Below are 20,986 nucleotides of genomic sequence, written 5' to 3'. Positions count from 1 at the left end.
CCCCCATCCTGCTCTCAGTCTCTCTGCATCTTCCCTGACCCTGACTTCAGAGCGCTGGAGCAGCCGTGACGTCACGTGGGATGGGGCTAGTGTGGGCGGAAGCGGTGACGTCTGTGAGTTGCTCAACCAGGTTCAGCCGGAGCTCAGAGCGCTGTGATTGGCAGCTGGGAGCGCCAGGCAGATCGTGTGCGGCCGCGCGATAGGCTGTCAGCAGGGGCGGGACTAAGGGACCGGCCAATGGTGGCGGAAGGTGATATTTAGGGCGTGGTGAGCTCCCAGCCGGAACATCCATCTCAGTCAATACCCAGTGACATTGGGGCGATCCAGCAGCCGAGCCCAGACCGCCAGCCAGCGAGGACGTGCTGAGACTTGTAGTTCTACTGCAGCTGGTGAGCCCTGGGGTGTATGGTTCTTAACAATTATATATTATATATTACATACACACCACTCCCTTTAAACTGGGACTCTCATGAATTACTGAGATTATGTGACTGACTTCAAGCCTGGACGTCACCTGGTTTTATTCAGCCACAGAACCTGTGTAATCCATGAGTGTCCTGGTTTAAAGGGATCATATGGTAAGTGTGTATGTATGTATGTATGTATGTATGTCTCTCCACATGCATAAATGTTTATGGTGTATATATAACATATTTTATTTTGCTGCTGTTCACCTGTAACCAGAGACTGTTAATAAGTTTATTTTTAGAGGCACAACACTTGATGTAGTGGTAGAATAATAATGATATAGTAGTTCGCTGTGCGCCCGGCTGGCTGTACGCTGATTATGATGATGTGATTTCTCCCCCCCTCACATAGAACCAAAGTGAAGGATGGAGGCCATCGTCCGCCGTTGCCCCTTTCTCTCCCGGGTGTCGCAGACCTTCCTGCAGAAAGCCGGCAAGTCCCTGATCTCCTACGCCCAGAACTGCCCTGTGATGATGGGCCCCAGGTCCCTGTCCACCTCCGCCGTGCATCATCAGGAGGCCAAGGAGACCCCGTCCCAGGAGCAGAGTAAGATTACAGTCTTTTCTGTATCCCCATGTCGTCCCCCCCCCCCCCCCCCACCCCATACAGTCTCCCCCTCCGGCACATCGTGTCTCTGCTGCCCCAGGTAAGGTGGCCGCTGGAGGCTTGAGATTCTGTTTGTCTCCCTGAACTAACTAGTTGGACACAATTATCTTCTTCACATAGAGCCTTTGTCCTGAGGTCACAGGGCTGCTTAATTACAGGGTGGGGGCTATAAACATTTTGTGCCCAGGACTCACGTTTTTTCTGCTAATCTGAATGCACAGGTCACTTTTTAAATGAGGTCTACATATTAAGGGCGGTATGCAATTGCCGGCGAAAAGTCCAAATCCGCAAAAAAGTGTCGCTGATTGAGACTTTTCGCCAGGCGGAAAAGTATCGCTGTATTCAATTGCAAACACTTTTTGAGTACGCGGAAACGCAACGCAATGTAATAGGCAAAAAAGATTCGCCTATGAATAGGTGTCGGGAAAAAAGTGCAAAATCGCTATTTTGGGGTGCAAAGGTGGGGAAACCACTCAGCAACCTTGGGACAGCCCCCCAAAGGATAACTGCATTAAAAAAAACTGAAAAAAATAAAGGAATGCCCCAAAAAATGTCTTAGAAAAAGGGGGGTGAAAGTGCAAAGTGGGGGTACAAACTTAAAAACTAGCTAAATAGACTTTAGGGGGGTCTGCAAGTATGGGTGAGGTGTTTTTTTTTAATTGCAGGTGCTTGTTGAAGGTGCGTTTTTTTTGTTTGTTTTTTACGCTTTTAAATCTTTGTTAGCGACTTTAAACCATGCTTGCACCCATTTTTCAAGTACCCCACATTTGACAGGACTACTTATTTCCCCCCCAAAAAAATTGTTTAATGCTGTTCTTCACCATTAGTGCAAATACGTTAATTATAGGCAATTGACAGGACTTAAGTCCCCCAAATAGCTTCAGTAGGGCTATTCGGGGGTATCCATAGTGATTCCCCATGTTAGTGCATCTTTTGGGGGGTGTCAGGCTGATTTCCCCATTTCTGACAGCACAATTCGCCTGTCTGAGTTTCGCTGGGACGCGCTTTTGCGTCTTTTGGAACTGAATACGGCGAATAGCGGGGGAGTTCACCAAAAGTTTCTGCGGCTAAAACGCGCAAAGTCGGCAAAGTACTGCATGCGAAAAAGTATCGCGGGTGCGATACTAATTGAATGCGGCCCTTGGTTTGTTTTTGCTAAAAAAATAGAAAAAAATTAAATGCTGTATAGAAATTTGAGCAGAATAAAACCTAATTATTTTATTAGTTACAAGGACATGGTTGGGTTGCAGTTTCATCACTGGGTCCTGTGGTTCGGGCTCAGACCCATTGGATTAACTCTTCCCGGTCTGGTGAGTTGCCCGTACTGAACTACTAGTGTCTGCGGAGGACGTGCGCTGTGAATAAATACATTTCTGTACGCCCTTCATAAACAAATGACTTTCCCACACTAGGACCAATATTTAAATTACTACTTACTTTAATATTATTTGTTTTCGTGCCAACAAGTTCTGCAGGGCAGTAAATATATAGCTGAGCACAGAGTATATTTATCTATAGTCATATGGGTACAAATCATATACTGAATGTGCCGGGATTAAATGCACAAGGAGTAAGAAACACAACAGGGAAAACCCTATGGGTACGTTTACTAAGCAGCACTTGGCAAAGCTGCCGCGTCTTAGGAGGTTTTGAAGCTGGATTTAAAGGAGCAGTGATGTTAAATATGTGTTTGATATTATTGCCCCTTTAAATCCAGCAGCCGTTGGATTTAAAGTAAATTCACCCCTTTGGGTCCTGCCCAAAAGAGCTTGCAATCTAAGTCTGTGCAATGAGCCTCCCTATACCACATTGGAGGATAATAAGAACTTATTTCACAGCATAAACTGAAGGGGCATTGGCCGATTTAAAGAACCATGGAATCTTACTAATGCAAAGGGGGGGGGGGGGGGGGTGGTGTTTCTGCCCGTGATCATGTGTCTGAGTGTAATAATTTGATCTTTGACAGTGAACAGCTCTCCAAATAAACGCCGGTCCTGAGCGTGTAAGGAGTGTTCTCGAAACATTCACGTTGTCATAACTAAAGTGCTGTTCTTTAGCCCAGCACCTGTAGAGCTGATAAGCCTGACGTTCACCTGCAATTAGTGCAAAGGGTATGGATAGCAGAAGGGGGGAGGGGGAACCGAAGTCTTACAGAGGGAAAAATACTGAGATTTCTATGTTTTAAATTGAATATAGAATGGTCCCATGGCATGCTGAGATAATAATATACTCTGACGTTTCCTTATCGTACTGTTAGAGGATCTCTGAGAATGAGTTTTACCCCCCTGATTTCATATGTTTGCCCTTATTGCAGAGGTTCCCAAACTCGATCCTCAGGGCTCCCCAACAGTTCAGGTTTTAAGGATAGCAATGGTTGAGCACAGGTGGTTAAATCAAATTGACTGATGTACTAATTAAGTCACCTGTGCTCAACCATGGATATCCTTAAAACCTGAACTATTGGGGAGCCTTGAGGAACGCGTTTGGGAACCTCTGCCATATTATATAAATTACACCATTTTTATTCTATGTTCAGTATAGAAAGCTGAATTTTGAAATTCAACAAGTAGTTTCGTAGAAAGGTCACCTTTATGTACATACCCATGGGGGTCTTACTCAGCCTCTGCATACCATGGGGCGCTGCCAGTTGTTTCTGTGCATACAGCATTACGTGACTGGTGAATTGCTCGGAGCACACCTTGCAGCGGGTCACATACGTTTATAGCTGTATCCTGTTCAGTTTGCTCATGTGTTATGCTAAGCGACTGTTTAATGCAAGGTCTGTATAGACAAGTCAAATATACATCTACATAAACTTTGTTTGTGGCATAAATCGTACAATAGGTTATCAGTGTGAGGTCGATATTTTGCCGCATGACCTTCCAATCTCTGTCGCTGCGCCCTGCGTAAGGTGAAATGCGTTCTGTCGGCTGAGCGAATATTATCGGTGTGACTTATCACTTTTTTTTTGTCTCCAAATGTTCATTAACCCTGTGTGTGTATATATATATATATATATATATATATATATATATAGACTAGGGAAAGTGCCTGTCCTGTCTCCTTATCAGCTCGATCTATGAACCCGTATGACTCCTGGCACGGTGTAATCCGCACACGTCTGTGCCAAGTCTTTTATCCATGAAGTAACCGGGCTCTTGCACAATGCTGAGTCAGCGGGGGCGAGAGAGTTTATCTTGGTGTTAAACCAGTTTTCAGACTTCTGTTCCAAGAGACCAGTTTAGTTAATATTTGATCGGGTGTCTTTTTTTTTTTTTTTTCTTCTTCCCTGTTTTGTTCTACACTCGGAGCTTTCCTAATTCCATATGTAAATCGAACCCCCCCCCCCTACGCCAAATTGGTGGCACCTTTCAGGCCAGGTCATCTACAGTGAAGCTGGGGCTTCGCGAAAGGAATTAATTAAAAACAAAAAAAATGCTTAAAATCCAGTTAATAAGATCTAGGACTAAATAAAATTACAATCCTTCCTCCTATTCCGCTAATGTTGCTACAATATTATCCTCACCTTAGACGCGATTCTGAGTGTCAGTCGAATGCAACTTCCACTTTGGCTGCATCTAGCAACTCCATTTTGTATGCATCTCAGCCGTTGCTTTTCGCCGCTAAATGGGTGATTCTGAGTGAAAAACAGCCTAAGTGCGAACGCACTTCGGAGGGGTATGCAGTCGGGAAGCCGGTGGACCTAATCCCGACAGCCGGCTTCCCGACTGCTTAATTCCGGCGAGGGTTAAATGACAGGCACCTAAATCTAGACACCTGTCATTTTACCGAGACCAGCGCCCGGCATCCAATCGATGGGACGCCGAGCGTGGATTGCAGTTTTAGGGTTTCCGGGGGGGGACTTAGGGTTAGGCACCCCCCCCGGGAGGTTAGGTTTAGGCTAGGGGAAGGGGGCGTTAGGCACCCCCCCTGGGGACTTGGGTTTAGGCGGTGGGGAAGGGGGGATTAGGGTTAGGCACTGGGGTGGAAGGCTAGGGTTAGGCATCCCCCTGGGGGACTTAGGTTTGGGCGGCGGGGCAGGGGGGGGTTAGGTTTAGGCACTGGGAGGGAAGGTTAGAGTTATACACCCCTAAGTTAGGGTTAGGGGGTAGAATTAGGTTAGACAATACTTACCTTGGATGATTGGGATTTCCTTATCTGCCCGGATGCCACTGTTGGGATTCCAACCGCCGGGCATGGGTCCGGCGGTAAATCATAGATTCCCTTCGGAAAACCGTCTTGCGGGTGTGTCTGGGACATTTAGTCACTCTTTGATCTGTGTCATACTTATACATGTAAGTCCTGCACCTAGCATGGGGTAGGTGTAAGTGATGATAGCTAGTTGCTCTTGCGTACGGAAGAGTGGGGCGGTGCGATCGCATACATTGGCTTTCCGTGACATACCTTTCGCAGCGGGCTTCTGACGTTGCGTTCGCAGCACATATTGCGCAGATCCTGACTACTTCATCTATAGCTTTCTGCTGAGAACTTTATTCTACTGTTGTGTTTTGAAGCTTTGGCGGTCATTGCCTGCTTTTCACCCCTGTGTAGCGTACATATTACAAGATCAGGCTAAATAAATACAATGGTGTCTGTAGCTTGTGTGTGACAGAGCGCAGCCAATCGCAGTCTTGCTTTCGTTACACTGTCTTCATTTTAACTGATCAAGGCTAACATTGCTGGGATAGATGCTTGCGTACATTAATGCTATTTATTTTTTTCTATAGAAGCTCAGACGACTACGAGTCCAGCTCCGGAAGCCGCTGCTGCGCCCCCAATGCCAGCAGATCACATCGCTGCCGCCAGCAGCCAGGCCGCTTCTAAATGTCCCTTTCTGGCCGCAGAGATGACCCAGGAGAACAGCAGCGTGTTCCGGAAGGCCAGCCTGGCCCTACAAGAGGATGTCCATGAGATGCAGAGCATGAGGAAAGGTGCGTTCTGCGTCTCTGCTGTGCACTCTGTTACCAGAGAGCAAACCGCTATTTAGTCGTTGTGGTGCTGGTGCAGTACAGTTCGTTGCAGCGAGTTGCGTCCATCCTACAGATTAGGTTTTGCAATTAAATGAAACTTGTGCAGCAGAACTGACCTGAGATCTGTCAGAAAAGATTCTCTAGTTATTGTCCAAATCCACTGATTTAACCCCAAAAAAATAAATCTTGAACTTGTCGGGTTATTTAAATAAAGGATGGCTGCCTGTTCCGTAAGCCTTGTCTGTACACACACTATAGTATAGAGCCTGTATATGTTACATAAAGGATGGCTGTCTGGCCGTTCCGTTTGTCTGTATACACACACACTATAGTATAGAGCCTGTATACATTACATATAGACTTACTCTGTACAATTCTGATGATGCTTTGTCTGGCCTATTTAGGCTGACGGCGACTTCAGGACGGGTTAAGTGATCATCTAGATCAGTATTTCCCAAACTCGCTCCACGGGGAGCACTAATAGCGCAGGGTTTCCATGTTTCCTAGTTGGTGCACAGGTGTAGTCATTACTGGCTGACTCATTTTAAGAGATCCACAGGTGGAGCTAATTATTTCACTTGTGATTCTGTGAGGAGACCTGGAAAACATGCACTGTTAGTGCTCACTGAGGAACGAGTTCGAGACTAGAGAGCGCACGGAAATAAAGAATAAATCTTTATTTAACTGCTCTATTTATTAATAGTATCCAAAAGACCACCACCCCCATTCTGTAAAACTGGAGGGAAGATGGGAGTTGGGATGTATGAGGGGATGGAATAAACTGTTCTTGTCCTTTGGTTCCTGCCCAAATAGATCAATTTGTTGTTCTAAAATAAATTAATTAGAACGTGGTCTGGATACAGTTCCCAATTGTAAGTTGAGTGGGCGTCCTCTGTAATTGATTGCTGCAAGGTCCTGACCAGGATACACAAATTAAGTTTATAGTTTGTGCTTCACATGCAATAAGGAAGATGTAACCTGAGCGGTCGGGTTATGTGAGCTATGTGGGTTTCTCCCATTACAGTAGGGAGAAAAGGGACATGGGTTTATCATACGTGTTCTCTAATTACTGTCAGAGCTCTAGAATAAAGACATTTATATTCATTGTTGGTGTAGAATCTATTGTCTGACAAATGTTCCTGCACGTTATGTTCCAGACCTGTGTCCCGAGCCAGCGGCGACCAAAGCCAGCCCGCGAAAGATCGGAGTGTTGGAGAAATTTCATGAGCGGGTTCTTCATCAGAAGCCGGAGCTGGTGTCTCACCTCCTTCAGGATAATATGCCAAAATGTAATGCTTTTATTTCTCTCCATGTGGCCACCCTGCGATCTGTGTGGGGGGGTGCGTTATAAAGCATATCACATCATCCTCATGTATAACGCCCTCTCCTAATCCTTCCCGCGGTCGCTCCTTGGACCTTCCCATCTGAATGTTCAAGAAGGAACGTCCAAAAAGCAGGGAGATGAGTCTCCCACTTGAAACGTGGAAGAATAAGCCCCTGTGATCTTGTCTGATCTGTACGGTTTGGCCACGCACTTGTGCGGTCGAATTTGGAAACTGATGGTGTAGGCGCTGTGCGCCCGGAGCCGCCTGTCTGATGGGAGCAATACGCTAAACCACAGCGGCCTTTTCTATTAGACAGGGACTTTGTTGATCCATTTACTTACTTGGTTAGATATTAGTGAAGCTATAGCGCACTGCGCTGGGGTTGATTAAGGTCATTGCTCAGATTATGAAATGTAAAGTTTAGGAATAATTAATTTTATACTCCATACGCACAGCGGCTGTCGTGATGTGTTTGCTATTTGTGCGTGACCCAAGGCTGTATTTACCCTCTGATGAATAGATTGTGCGCCCTTTGATCACTGGCCCTGCGCAGGGTGGGCGACTACACGACAGTTGAGCAATGTTTTAGTTTAATGAACCTTTGTGATTACTGGCTCTTACGTAATGCGTTTTTCTCCTTCATGCAGCCGTGCGCACCTTTCAGTACGACCAGTTCTTTGAAAAGAAAATTGAAGAAAAGAAAAACGACCACACTTACCGCGTGTTCAAAACGGTCAACCGGCGGGCGCAGGTCTTCCCTATGGCGGATGATTATTCCGACTCGCTGATGAGTAAAAAGACGGTCTCCGTTTGGTGCAGCAACGACTACCTGGGAATGAGCCGACACCCGAATGTGGTTGGAGCTGTCATGTGAGTTGGTGTTTAATGCAAAAATAAATCTAGAAATGTGGCGCCTGTTTTAATTTTGGACACCTCTAGGGCAGTGGTTGGGGAGCAGGGGGTAAAGTACCCCACATGGGATAAAAATGAAATTCCTGGGGTAATGGATGGACAGCCGGGCATGCATATGAATCATTCTATAATGCCGCAGGGAGGCTTTAAGCCGGACGCTTGCTGAGATGTTATTACCAGCGGGCGCCCAGCTCCTTCCCTGCAGCGCCACGTTAGCCGGAGACTGGAGTTCTCTTCTGAACTCCAGCTTCTGGCTCTCTCCATGCGCACTATGGGAGAGACGTCATGATGTTTCTCCCATAGTTCCGAGGAGCAGCCGGGCGGACAGGACGGCGGCGGATGCAGGAGCGGGGATTAAGATAAGTGGTTTTTTTTTTTTTTTTTTTTTGTGCAAGCGGCACTATGGGGGCACTACTACAGGGGCACTACTACAGGGGTATTATATGGGGGCACTACTACAGGGGCATTATATGGGGGCACTACTTACAAGGGCATTATATGGGGGCACTACTACAGGGGCATTATATGGGGGCACTGCTAACGGGCATTATATGGGGGCACTACTATATGATTTCCTTCCTTTCAAATCAAGGGGATAATGTCGGTGTATCTAAATATATTTTGGGGTTAAAGGTAAAGTTCACTGACCCCTGTTCCAGGGGGCTTTATCATGCTGCCACAGTCTTGGTTACTTCACCATTAACCATAAAGATTCATGTTCTTTATCTTATCGGATATCAGCTTTGACTTCTGGGAACTGTATACGATGTTAGAAGTCGTGTTGTTTTTTTTTTTTTCCCTCTGACAAATTGTCTTGTTCAAGGTCTAATCGACCCATGGCCTCCCGAATGTGGCCTTCACGGCTGCGATTTCATCTGTTATCCGACCTTTGTATCCTAGATTAAAGCTCATAACAGCCTTCACTAGCCTTAATTGGGTCACTTAGCAGTATAGGCCGGTGACCCACATACAACGATCGTAACTGGAGAGCTGTGTCACCACCCCACACCGGGCGGCATTATGTTCCCCTCCTAAGCCTGGAAACCTGATAAAGAATGGGATTATTACTTTTTTTTTGCGTTCTACAGGCGCTAAGAGGGATTGAGACAAAACCTTGCCATTGTATTGTGACCTAAATCTCCTTCTAGCTGGGTCAAGCTGTACAGTACGTGAGAAATTGTATCCAGGCTCTTATTATTCTGTACTGAGCTTTTCTGCCGTCTTGTGATTTTCCTCTAACAAAACGCTGGTTGCGTAATGTCCTGTGATTTGCCGCAGCGCGGTAATGGGGACATCTGTTACATGAGCTGTAAATCCAGGTGGATGTCGGGAGAGGGGTTAAATACTCTACTCTGCTCTTCCTCATCTAATCAGTTTGTCCTAATAGGGGTTTTAGGCTTTGCCCCACTCTTTGATGAATCCAGCCCTGACATGCAGCAGATATGGGGTTCAGGAGGCCTCGCTAAGCCTTGGAGAGAGAGAGAAAGTGGATGGAGATAAATTACCAACCAGTAAGCTCCTAACTGTCATTTTTAAAACGCAGCCTGTGACATGGCAGTTAGGAGCTGATTGGCTGGGACTTAAAATGGAGAAAGATATCTCTCTCCAAGGCTTAGTGAGTCTATCCATAGTGCTTCCAGAGAGCTATGTGACGTCTTTCCCATTGAAGCGTTACAGGCAGCTTGTGGTTATGGGGGGGGGTAATATTTGATTTCTGTACAATCCATTGTGGCATTATGGGTGAGGGGGTCTGGTCCCGTCCTATACATTGAGGATTAGCTGCTACCTAGCGCATTGTCTGGTTCGCCACAACCGAACGCGTGGATTCCGGTCCTGAAGGAAAGTGCGCGGATGTGCTGCTCTGTCCGTGTAGCATTTCACAGCCTACACTGTGTGTAAACAAAGACCCCCTAATCCGGGATGGTTACTAATTGTTTTAGCCCGAAATGGCATTTTGAAACTTGTGAACGAAAAGAACTTTGTATAGTAGGATTAATATTAGTTACCGTCTTACTTCTGTTTATTTCCTTAGGGTTTGGCCATTTCTTTATATTACGCAACAAACTAAACAAGGTTACAGGAGTAAATATTTCTCTAACTAAAACCCCAGTGTTAGGTAATAGTGTAACAGGGCGCTGTAACGCTTTGTGCGAGCAGGGAAATGGCTGTCAGTGTTAGGTAATAGTGTAATAGGGCGCTGTAACGCTTTGTGCGAGCAGGGAAATGGCTGTTAGTGTTGCAAAAACTGTTATCTGATACCGATGTGTCGTAAAGAGGAAGATGGCCGGGCAGAAGTTAGGTTGCCTCAGGCAGGGCAGGTGGCCACGTCCTGTGTCACACGTCGGCATCGGTAAGGTTATGTAAGTGGGTGGTACGTGTGGTTTGTGGCCTGTTACCAAATTCAACTTCATGTTCTGACTTCCCCATAAATGTGTAAAATCTTTGTTCATACGATCAAAATGCAAATATTGTTGTTTTTATTAGGGAGACCCTAAAACAACATGGAGCCGGGGCAGGTGGCACCAGGAATATCTCGGGTACCAGTAAGTTCCATGTGGAATTGGAGCATGAGTTGGCCGACCTCCACGGAAAAGATGCCGCCCTGCTGTTCTCCTCGTGCTTTGTGGCGAACGATTCCACGCTCTTCACGCTGGCTAAGATGTTACCCGGTAAGAGATGCTGCTGATTGGCTTACTGTGACTGTATCGCGTCCCATTTGGACGATGGTGATTACTATGATCATCGGAGGGGGTGCTGTGAGTGTCCGCAGAACCTGTTGGGCGTTGGGTGAGACTTTTTTTTTTACCCCATTTATAAGATTCTTCTCTTGGAACAATGTACAAAAAAAAAAGTAACTTTGCATTTGGACAAATACACTTATTACGTGTGTATTCAGGGTAAATACTGGCTGCTGCTGTATGTAGTTCACACATGCTGGGCAGCTTTATACTTACACGTCAGTTTATAAGTGGGCTTTGACAGCTCCCTCTAAAATCTAACACTCTGCACGTTTTATATCTGCACTACCTACAGCGCAAGGTGCAAAACCATTTTGTTGCCGTGGGGTTTAGAGGACTAGCGGATACCACGCTGTGACGGTCAAATGCAATTTTGGGATATTTGAACTTTTTTCTGGTAATAAAAGTGGGAGCATCGCAGAAGTAGAACTTTTATTACAGGTTGAGAATGTCGCACCGAAATACACACACGTGTCATTACTAATTGTCACCGTAACACTATTCTGTATGCAAGGGGTTAAATGTGCGGCGCCATGCATGGTGGGACTAATACCATATAATATAGCGTTTCAATCAGAATTGTGTTCAGGGTATAAAACAAATGCGTTTAGATCTCAGAGGCCAATGTCTCGGGGAGTAGTCGCCATTGGGGGGAGCCTGTAATTGGACAGCCGATATCACCCGCCGCCGTAGCTAGGACTGACGTCTTTGAACTCATATCTGCGGATAAGATGGATGTTGAGAACTCTCCCGACCTCCACCCTTATAAGGAGAGTAGTTATAATGTACTTTATATTGAGGTGACATTGTGTAACTTGCCGACCTGGGAGACCAGACTTTTATGCTAGCACAATATGTAAAGTGTCTAATTACACAGTTATGCAATATTGCCTTTACTTTTTATGTGATTACTATCTCTGGGTGTACGGCCAGCACCTGCCATACACTTGTTTGTGGTGATTAATGTCTTTTGGCTTAATCTCTTTACCGTACTTCTAATTTACCTCTGTCCTGTAGTGTACAGCTTTCGGGAATTTCTATATTATATCACACTTGACTTGGCCTTAAAGAAAAGTCTTATTTTATAATAGATATTATATTATATATATATATATATATATAACATTTTTTTTCCTATATGAAACGCAGGCTGCGAAATTTACTCGGACGCTGGAAACCACGCCTCCATGATTCAGGGTATACGGAATAGCAGGGTGGCGAAGCACATCTTCCGCCACAACGACGTTGGTCATCTCCGGGAGCTGCTGAAGAACTCCGACCCCTCAACACCTAAGATTGTCGCTTTCGAGACCGTACATTCCATGGATGGTGAGTGCGTTGGCGGAGGACGCCATTTGGGGTTCACTTACATTATGTAGCCTTTGCGTCCTGCTAATTCCCGAACCTGTAAGTTAATATTGAATCTTTTTAAAGAAAATGGACAAACCCAACCTATCAGTGGAGTAACCTTACTGTGGTGCTTCCACTGTACTTTGTGTTAATTACCGACCACATTTGTCACCACGGGCCTGATTGCGCAAGGAACGCAAAGGAGCGAACGCACGTACTTGGCCGATTGTTTTATATCTGCGGATGCATCGCATTGCGTGTGCATGAACTAGCCAGTGCGATCGGGTTATGGTACGCAGACTACATGCAGTGCGCACGCAGAGCCTTCCGGGAATGATTGACAGGAAGTGCCATTTGTGGCTGGCTACGGGAGATATGTCAGGCGAACGCACGCCATTATAACGCCGTTATAGGGGCTCGCATAATTAAGGCAGTGCGGCGGGATACACAGCCATCCCGTAAGCTGTACATGGGAAGCGGACAAAATCCTGCGGCAGGTCAGGTCAACCACTATTGTGCGCATAAGTCTGGTTCTCTGTGTTACCGATGTTGCCGCTATCTTGCGTGCTGATCAGGCTGTTAGTAAAGGGAGATGGGCGGCTTAATAGGGGGCTGGGGGTCTGCATCTTGTGCTTCGGTCTCCGTACGTATGCATTGATTAGCATATTCTCGCAGTGGACGGGTGTGTCCGTCTAACGTGCGTTCCTTGCTGAATCAGGCCCCATGTCTGCTAGTGATCTTGCCATATTATTATTATTATTAATATTATTGGGTAAGCTGGTCATTATGGTACATACGCTGCAGAGGTGACTCCGCTCCGAATGAGAATCTGTTTCCTTATGATGGGGGGAAATCCAAAAACTGAAGCAGTTTCCTTATGAGGGGGGTGGGGGTGGAGGAAATCCAATAACTGAATCATTTCCTTATTCTATACACAAACCGAGCCCATCCCTCAGTCATTATCTGTCAGGCTTCTATTTGTGGAACTCGTTGTTACTGATGTTAGTCACGGTTATTGTGCGTTGTGTAAGTACCATCATTATCCTTTATAAGTGTTTGTGTGTGTGTAATAAACCTGTTACAGGTGCCGTCTGTCCCCTGGAGGAATTGTGTGACGTGGCGCACGAGTACGGCGCCATAACGTTTGTGGATGAAGTGCACGCAGTCGGGTTATATGGCTCGCGGGGAGGCGGAATCGGAGACCGTGATGGAGTCATGAATAAAATGGACATTATCTCTGGCACACTTGGTATGTTCAACCCACCCAAAGTACACTGGTTACCTTTCATTTACTGCGCTTGACACCCTAACTCTGCCTGATGTGCCGCTGCCCTGCGAGCCAGTGATAGTGGGCAGGAGAGAAGCGTTACATGGGGCGGGGGGTTGGGAAGCGAAGTCATCCCCACCCCACTGGGTCCGCCCCTCACACACACTTGTATAATATATATATTACATTAGCTGAAGTACCCGCGTTGCTCGGGTGTAAGTTTTCAAGTTACTATGTTGGGCGTCCCAGACCAGCTGCCACCCAGGACAGGCTCCCGGGTCAAAATTCTGCTCAGCGTACACCATCGAGAGGTCCGACCGGGACCCTAAAACCTGGCCAATTGGACCACCTCGCGTTGTTTCATCCCAATCTGTGTAGAGGTGTCCAAATCCATAACCAGATAAACCGACCAATGCATTTTATATATAAGATAACACACAACTTCTATTCACCTTACAATGGGGTGTACTGCACAGTGCTGTACATTAAATGTCATTACTCCCATCAGTCCCTGACCCACTGAAGGTAGCCTAGATTTCCTTTCACACACATTAAGGTCCATTATGCCAGCAAGGTGGTGCAGTGGTTAGCATTCCTGCGTCACCGCACTGAGGATATATAGCGCCATGGCATCTCTGTGGAGTTTGTATGTTCTCCCCATGAATGTGTTGGTTCCCTATGGGTACTACACTTTCCACATACAATCCAGAAAACATACTGGTAAGGTAATTGGCTTCTGACAAATAAATTAGCCCTAGTGTATATATGTGTCCCCGTGTGGTAGGGAATATAGAGTGTAAGCTCTGCTGGGGCAGGGACTGATGTCACAGAAATATTCTACGTAAAGCGCTGCGGAGTCCGTCTGCGCCATAGGAGTAACTGCTGATGGATAAAGTAAACTAGCAGTATGTGTTTGGAACTTTGGAAGGATTACTATTCGTATAAAACCAGCAGACGGATATAGTCGCGTTGCCTTTGTTCTGGGTTTTGTGGAAAAGCAAATAAGAATTTTGCTTCAAAATAGGTCAATAAACGCCAAAAAAGTTATGTGGGCTTTTCGTAACGGAAGTCTCAGAAGTAGATTTGGGAAGAACATACAAACCCCACACAGATAGGGTCTTGGTCAGGATAGAACTCATGACCACAGTGCTGTTAGCCAGCAATGGTAACCACTGTGCCACCTTACCACTGAACCAACCAGAAACTGAGCAATTATACTGACCTTGGGAAAAGTCTGTGGAATGTTTCTGCTTTTAATGTCATTGTGACGCCTCTTAGGGCGAGATGTTCCAAGCGGTGAAAAAGTGGAGGAGTGGTCAAGTTGCCCACATCAACCAATCAGCTTCTACCTATCGTATTTATAGAATGTACTTGATAAATGGTTACTATAGGCAACTTCACTTCTTGATACATCTCCCCCCATACTATCTAATCATGTAACGTGCTGACCCTTCCCGGTGTCTCTCCGTAGGGAAGGCGTTCGGCTGTGTTGGGGGATACGTTGCCAGCACCAGCACTCTGATAGACACCGTCCGGTCCTACGCTGCTGGCTTCATTTTCACAACCTCTCTACCCCCCATGCTGCTGGCCGGAGCGATGGCGTCTGTCAGGGTATTGAAGAGCGAAGAAGGACAAGCCCTCCGCCGCCAGCACCAGCGCAACGTCAAACTTCTGCGGCAAATGCTGATGGACGCCGGCCTCCCGGTGGTGCACTGCCCCAGCCACATTATCCCCATCAGAGTAAGTGTTTTACCGGCTTGGCTGGTTTCATTACTGTATCAGTTATTTCCTCCGCCTGGCAGTAAACCTGGGCGTGTGCGTGTGTATTTCTATTTACAAGCTTTACGTAGGAAACCACCATGTTTCGCCGTTCTGGCGAGCGCTGAATGTTTAACAGGTATTTGATCGGATTCTGCGTCTTATTATACGAGCCTGGGCAGCTTTCCAGCCTATGGAAGCGATTGTTATACTGGAAATCTTCTGCTACTGGGAGCATCTGAGCCCAAAGATGTCGACTAGTTTAAACGTATCTGCAGCCGTTGCAATTTGTGTAGCTTTAAAGTTTGCTATTTTTATTAATGACCATTTATTATTTTGCTGTAATGGGGAAGCCAGATGTCCTCTTAAAACTAGTTTGGAAGAGACACGTAAGCAGAGAAGACGTCCTAAATAAAGCTGGGTAGAATGCAGACCCTTTCTAAGTTACTAATGTCGGCATTTTGGCGACTCTGCACCAGTTACTTTACCAAGGAGGTAACGCAACTTCTGTAGGAAGAGACGTCAAAGATGAAGGGCCGTATTCAATTTGGAGAGAAGTCCGCTTCGGCGAAACTTTTTCGCTGATGATGTTGTTTTCGCCAATTTCATTTATCCCCATAGTCAATTTCCCCGACTTTTCGCTGGTGCGAAAAGTTTGCGCCTTGTAACCAGCGGAAAAGTATCGGCAATGGATGGCCAGCGGAAAAAAGTGTCGAATCTGGGTTTTGGGGTGCAAAATTGCGGCATCCCCCTTTAAACCCTTTGTACACCCCCGTTGATGCTAATTGCTTAAAAAAATCACAAAAAACCCACTAAAGACGCCCTAAAAAGCACTTTGAAAAAAAATGGGCAAAAAAAAAAATTCAAGTGGGGGTACAAAATCAAAAAGTAGCAAAATAGCTTTTGGGGGTGTCTGGTAGTATGGGGGAGGTGTATTTTGGATTGCAGGTGTGCATTTTTGGCGCTATTTAATGCTGTACTTTAGCAACTTTAAAATATGCTTGCACCCATTTTCCTGTACCCCAAATTTGATAGGAATACTTATTTCCCCCCCAAAAATAACTAAAAGCTATTCTTCACCACTGTCACCAAGGACGCTAAATAGCGCCTATTGAGACCATTGAAAGACCACAAATACCAGGGCTAATCGGGGGTACCCATAGTGAACCCCCATGTCAGAGCATCTTTTGGGGGGTATCAGGCTGATTTCCCCAACACCAACACGACTTTCCGCCTGTTTGCGTATCACCGGGTCCAGTGTTCGCCGATTTGGAATTGAAGACACTGGTACGGGCGCGATACTTTTTCGCACCTGAAACCAGCGATGACTGCAAAGTCCGCCAACGGACTTTTTGCCTCAAATTGAATACGGGCCGAAGTCGTTAAATAAGCTGCTGAATATTAACCTGTTACTATCCAGGTGGTACGGAGCTAAATGCTATACCTGAAACCGGTGTTTGCGCTTCTAGCGCTGTTGAACAAAATCGTTCCTGAAGTTTTACCTGTGTACAAGTTAATGTTGTTTAAACCCATAAAACAACCGGTCTTAGTATGAGTTACATGAGCATTAAAGCTGTACATTAATTGCCTTTATTTCAGGTTGCAGATGCTGCAAAGAATACGTCAATCTGTGACAAACTGATGAGTAATTACGACATCTACGTACAAGCCATCAATTACCCCACAGTCCCGCGGGGGGAGGAGCTGCTGCGCATCGCCCCAACTCCGCACCACAACCCTCAGATGATGAACTATTTCTTAGGTAGGTTTTCAGTGAAGTTGGACAGTCCAGGAGAGAGCCCACCGTACGGGGAAGACTGTGGTCACTTCAGCCGGGTGCGCACCTGAGTGACCGGCAGTCTGTCCGACTTTTGTAAGCTGTACCCACTTTGCCGGTCAGCCGCTCGATATGTCTGGGCTGACATCACAACTCGTCGGGCATTTAACTTTGCCCGTCTAATTGTGATGTCTGAGTGTGCAGTTCCTGTGGCCAATGTACGGGGTTAGTTAGTGGGTTGACCGTACACACAGGTAGGTGTATCGATATATTGGCATCTGCTGTGCTGCACGGCCGTCCTGGAGTCTGTGAACGAGGTCATTCGGACATACCGGCTGTACACGCGGCTAGATGCACTTGGCGATATATCGTCCGGCGGTTTGTGCCAAGCTTTTACGCACGGAACTGAGGGTCTGATTCAGAGCCGGACGCTATTTGCGCTCGCTCGTTCAGAAAAAGGGGCCGGCTATTTAAATTGAGCGCTCGCTCTTTGTGGTCTGTTGACGCCTCTATGTCTGAACGAGCGAACGAAACATGCGCTCGCTATTTTGTAAAAAACGCCCCCTGGCCGCTCGCATCATACGTCATCTCCGCTATTTATTAGATTAATCGAGTACATCGAACGGCATATGAACTGCTCGCTATTCTTGTGGTTGCATTTTCCAACCGCAATCATGCGAGCAGTTCAGGCTAAAAGAGAACCAAGTGACGTGGTCAATGACGCTGCTTTGTTAATTATGCACTCCCTTAAAACGCCCTTTTTACCGTTTGGCACGCCTGCGTTCGGATCTCCACTCCCCGTTTTCAAGCACCTTCTCCTGTTACCACCCACAAACGCCTCATTCTGTCACTCAAATTAGCAGCCCCTCGCTATTTTGCGAGCACACTATTTCCGACCGCACTGACTGGTTCGTGCATGCGCAATACAACCCATGCGCAGATGTGCGAACATCGCTCGGTGCGAACGAGCGGCCGCTTACGAGAGGCTCTGAATCAGGCCCTGAGTCTGTTCCTTCACGTGGTACCTCGCTGAGGCACGATGCAGAAGAGGTTATAGGGTTCTAGTGGGCTGCGTTATCGGGACTGATCCTGATTTTGTTCAGAAGCAAGGCTGCTGGGTGCTGGTCCTGCTAGCACTTGTACTGTAAACTTCTATTTACTATTAGAAAATGATTTCCTGTGGTTTTTAAACCTATGTGTATTTAGTAAAGGGGGATGTAGTGTGCACAGCGACAGTCACAGTACTGACCGCGACATCCTGACTGTCAGATTGCGGAGGTAATTAGTAGGGTTAGGTGAAGTCTTGGAGTTGGGCACTAGGGGGAGGGTTTAGGCGGCGCTGAGGGTTATAATCCTTAAATCTGTCAGGATTTTGGCTGTTGGGATCCTGTACCCAACCCAGTAAAGATACCTGGCATATCCTTGGTCACCCTGCTCAGCCCCACCCCTTGTCGCACTATAGATTTACCCTTCCCAGCACAGAGGGGTGAGCTCTTCTGCCTAAATTCGGTCACTGCACAGCGCGCCAGATCCTATCGTGCATACATGTAAGAGACTGGACCAACCAAAACCAACTGACCCCGCCTGCCGTAAAAATCATCTTAAGAGCGAGATTTCTAATTTGGCTCTGGATTATCCTGGACGTAGCGCTGTTCAAACTGCCATAAAACTCAGAACGTTACTAGCCCAGCCATCGGCGGATGGGTTAGAATGCACATGTATTTGTTATAGGCATTCACAATGCATAGGAATTGCCAGCCAAACCTCTCCAGTTCCCGATCTAGACTCCTGGTCGCCATGGTTGGTGAATACGCCCTTAATTCTTCAGTCGTTTTGTGTCCTTTCTAAACCAATGTCTTTGCCCCTTAGAGAACAGTTGGATGCATGAATGCTGCTTGTGGGATTACCGGGGGTGGGGGATAGTTTAGTTTGTGACGTCTGATTGCTCGGTTAAGGTTGTTCTCGCTTTACGAGATGTCCGCTCTCTCCACAGAAAAGCTGCTGAAGACCTGGCACGACGTGGGCCTAGAGCTGAGCCCCCACTCTACCGCCGAATGTAACTTCTGCCGGCAGCCGCTGCACTTCCAGGTGATGAGCGAGAGGGAGAAATCCTACTTCTCCGGCCTCAGCAAAATGGTTTCCGCCAGTGCCTAACGCCCCCGCCCAGGTCTCTTGTGGCGCCAGAGTCTATAATAATACATTTATATGTCACGTACAAGCACAGTGTAGTATGTTCACAAATAATGAGTATTGTAATTTCAAATGGATGTCATTAAAGTCTGTCCTTTCATATGGTAAATGTCTATCTGTATTTACTAAGGAAATGTCCTGGAGATCTTCCCTAATAACAGGAGAACATTGCAAAAACATCTCAGATAGTGGGAGGACTGTGCTGCGTGTGTGCGGTGCTCCAAAACGGGGGCGGCAACAGGGGGCCATTTTACAGAATAGAGGCGTGCCAAGGCCAGGATCTGCGTCTTCTGACGCGGATTTCCTGGCCCCTGGTGAGCAGTTCAATTTCCCATTATGAGTAGGCTTAAGCTTACTCAGATGGGTGATGACTGCGGACAATCGCGATGGTGATCCGTCTCCGAGCGCAGCACTCTGATCCCTCACAGATATATTCCCCAAGTCCCAGATAAGGGGATGCCTAAACAGTAGCACAAAATGGAGACTATATAGGCTCTACACGGCAATGTATATAAAGAGGACTACAGCGCCACCACAGGTAGGTTGTAGTAGCACAAGGTCCCAAATGTTAGAACACCGCTCTAACACTGAATTTACTTAATCTCCATTGGTTATTGTCGCACATAGATAATTCCTATTGTGAGAATATGCGTAATGTCTATAGATGTAATGGTACCAGGCGTCCTCTAACAACTAAAAGTGTTTGTAGAGCAGAATAAAGGGGTTTATATCACTGAAACTTTATTAAGGGGTGAAAAAAAAAAATATATATATATATATTTTTTTTTCAGTTTTAAAGTGTCTATTTTATTAAAGGCAACCTCTGGTGTTTTAGGGCAGCGAGTAATGTTCTGTAAAAAGCGAGCAAAGCCTGCAGCCGCCTATTCAGTCTAGAGAAATGGATGTCACCCCATCCTCGTCAACATACCGTATACATAAATAATTCAAACATGAAATGGCGCTGGTCGCTGGATATCGGAAAAATAAAAAATGAACAGAAGAAAAGCTAATAAAAGGATTGGAGTATGTGTTTTTACAAGCTGTCATATCATATGCTCCTCATGTGGGTCTCAGATTGCTGTGGTGGTCTCCGGTTTACATGTAAAAAAAAATAACTCTCCGAGTAATGTGTAAACACTATATATAGTCGGCAAGAACGTGCCAGTGTCCTCACAAGGTAACAAGTGGGGGGATAAACGTGTAAAGGTATCTATCCTCCCTCAACCCAACTAGACCGGGATCTTGTATGTAATATATTGGAATGTATGAATGAAGTGCGTACCATTACTCGCATACAAAATGGAGTCATCTTGCTCATCAACGTTTCTTTCAGCTTTTCCCCAGCAAAGAAATTTTCCATGTGTTACTTCTCCCCAGGTGGATAATCATCAATTGTAGAAAACTGGATGCGTGTCAAGATATAATCCAAATTTATATCAGTACAACAGACAAAAAACACAAATAAAAATGGCTAATTGCCACCAAATATATCAGAAAGGTAAAGTTTTTACCACCTGTTGAAGTGAAGAAAAAAAAAATATAGTCCGGACATCCTCTTCCTCAGCAGTACAGGTAACGTCCAATGGTGGCTGTAATAAAGTCCAAAGAGGGTGAAGAAATAGTCG

The 20,986-nt window shown here is 46.2% G+C and overlaps 1 protein-coding gene across 1 annotated transcript; it reads left to right on the top strand.

Annotated features, from left to right (window-relative positions):
* The first annotated feature begins 265 nt into the window (after positions 1-265).
* Positions 266-19,470, top strand: ALAS1 (5'-aminolevulinate synthase 1). The gene is made up of 11 exons (XM_088463831.1): positions 266-389; positions 820-1,014; positions 5,802-6,005; positions 7,202-7,333; positions 8,017-8,239; positions 10,766-10,950; positions 12,169-12,348; positions 13,454-13,618; positions 15,108-15,376; positions 16,994-17,156; positions 19,165-19,470. Exons 2-11 carry the CDS (start codon positions 834-836, stop codon positions 19,323-19,325), a joined length of 1,863 nt encoding a protein of 620 aa, XP_088319957.1. The 5' UTR covers positions 266-389; positions 820-833; the 3' UTR covers positions 19,326-19,470.
* The last annotated feature ends 1,516 nt before the right edge of the window (positions 19,471-20,986 follow it).

The sequence above is a fragment of the Taudactylus pleione genome, unplaced genomic scaffold (assembly GCF_031769625.1).
Source record: "Taudactylus pleione unplaced genomic scaffold, aTauple2 ptg001470l, whole genome shotgun sequence".
NCBI classification, from domain to species: domain Eukaryota; kingdom Metazoa; phylum Chordata; class Amphibia; order Anura; family Myobatrachidae; genus Taudactylus; species Taudactylus pleione.
This window is presented reverse-complemented; position numbering and strand designations above follow the sequence as displayed.

What these genes read in the sequence shown, in the direction of transcription:
- ALAS1 (XM_088463831.1), top strand. Translation starts at nt 834, where the DNA reads ATGGAGGCCATCGTCCGCCGTTGCCCCTTTCTCTCCCGGGTGTCGCAG. An exon ending in GCCACATTATCCCCATCAGA is followed by an intron (nt 15,377 to 16,993) that starts GTAAGTGTTTTA and finishes CCTTTATTTCAG; the next exon opens with GTTGCAGATGCTGCAAAGAA. An exon ending in GATGATGAACTATTTCTTAG is followed by an intron (nt 17,157 to 19,164) that starts GTAGGTTTTCAG and finishes CTCTCTCCACAG; the next exon opens with AAAAGCTGCTGAAGACCTGG.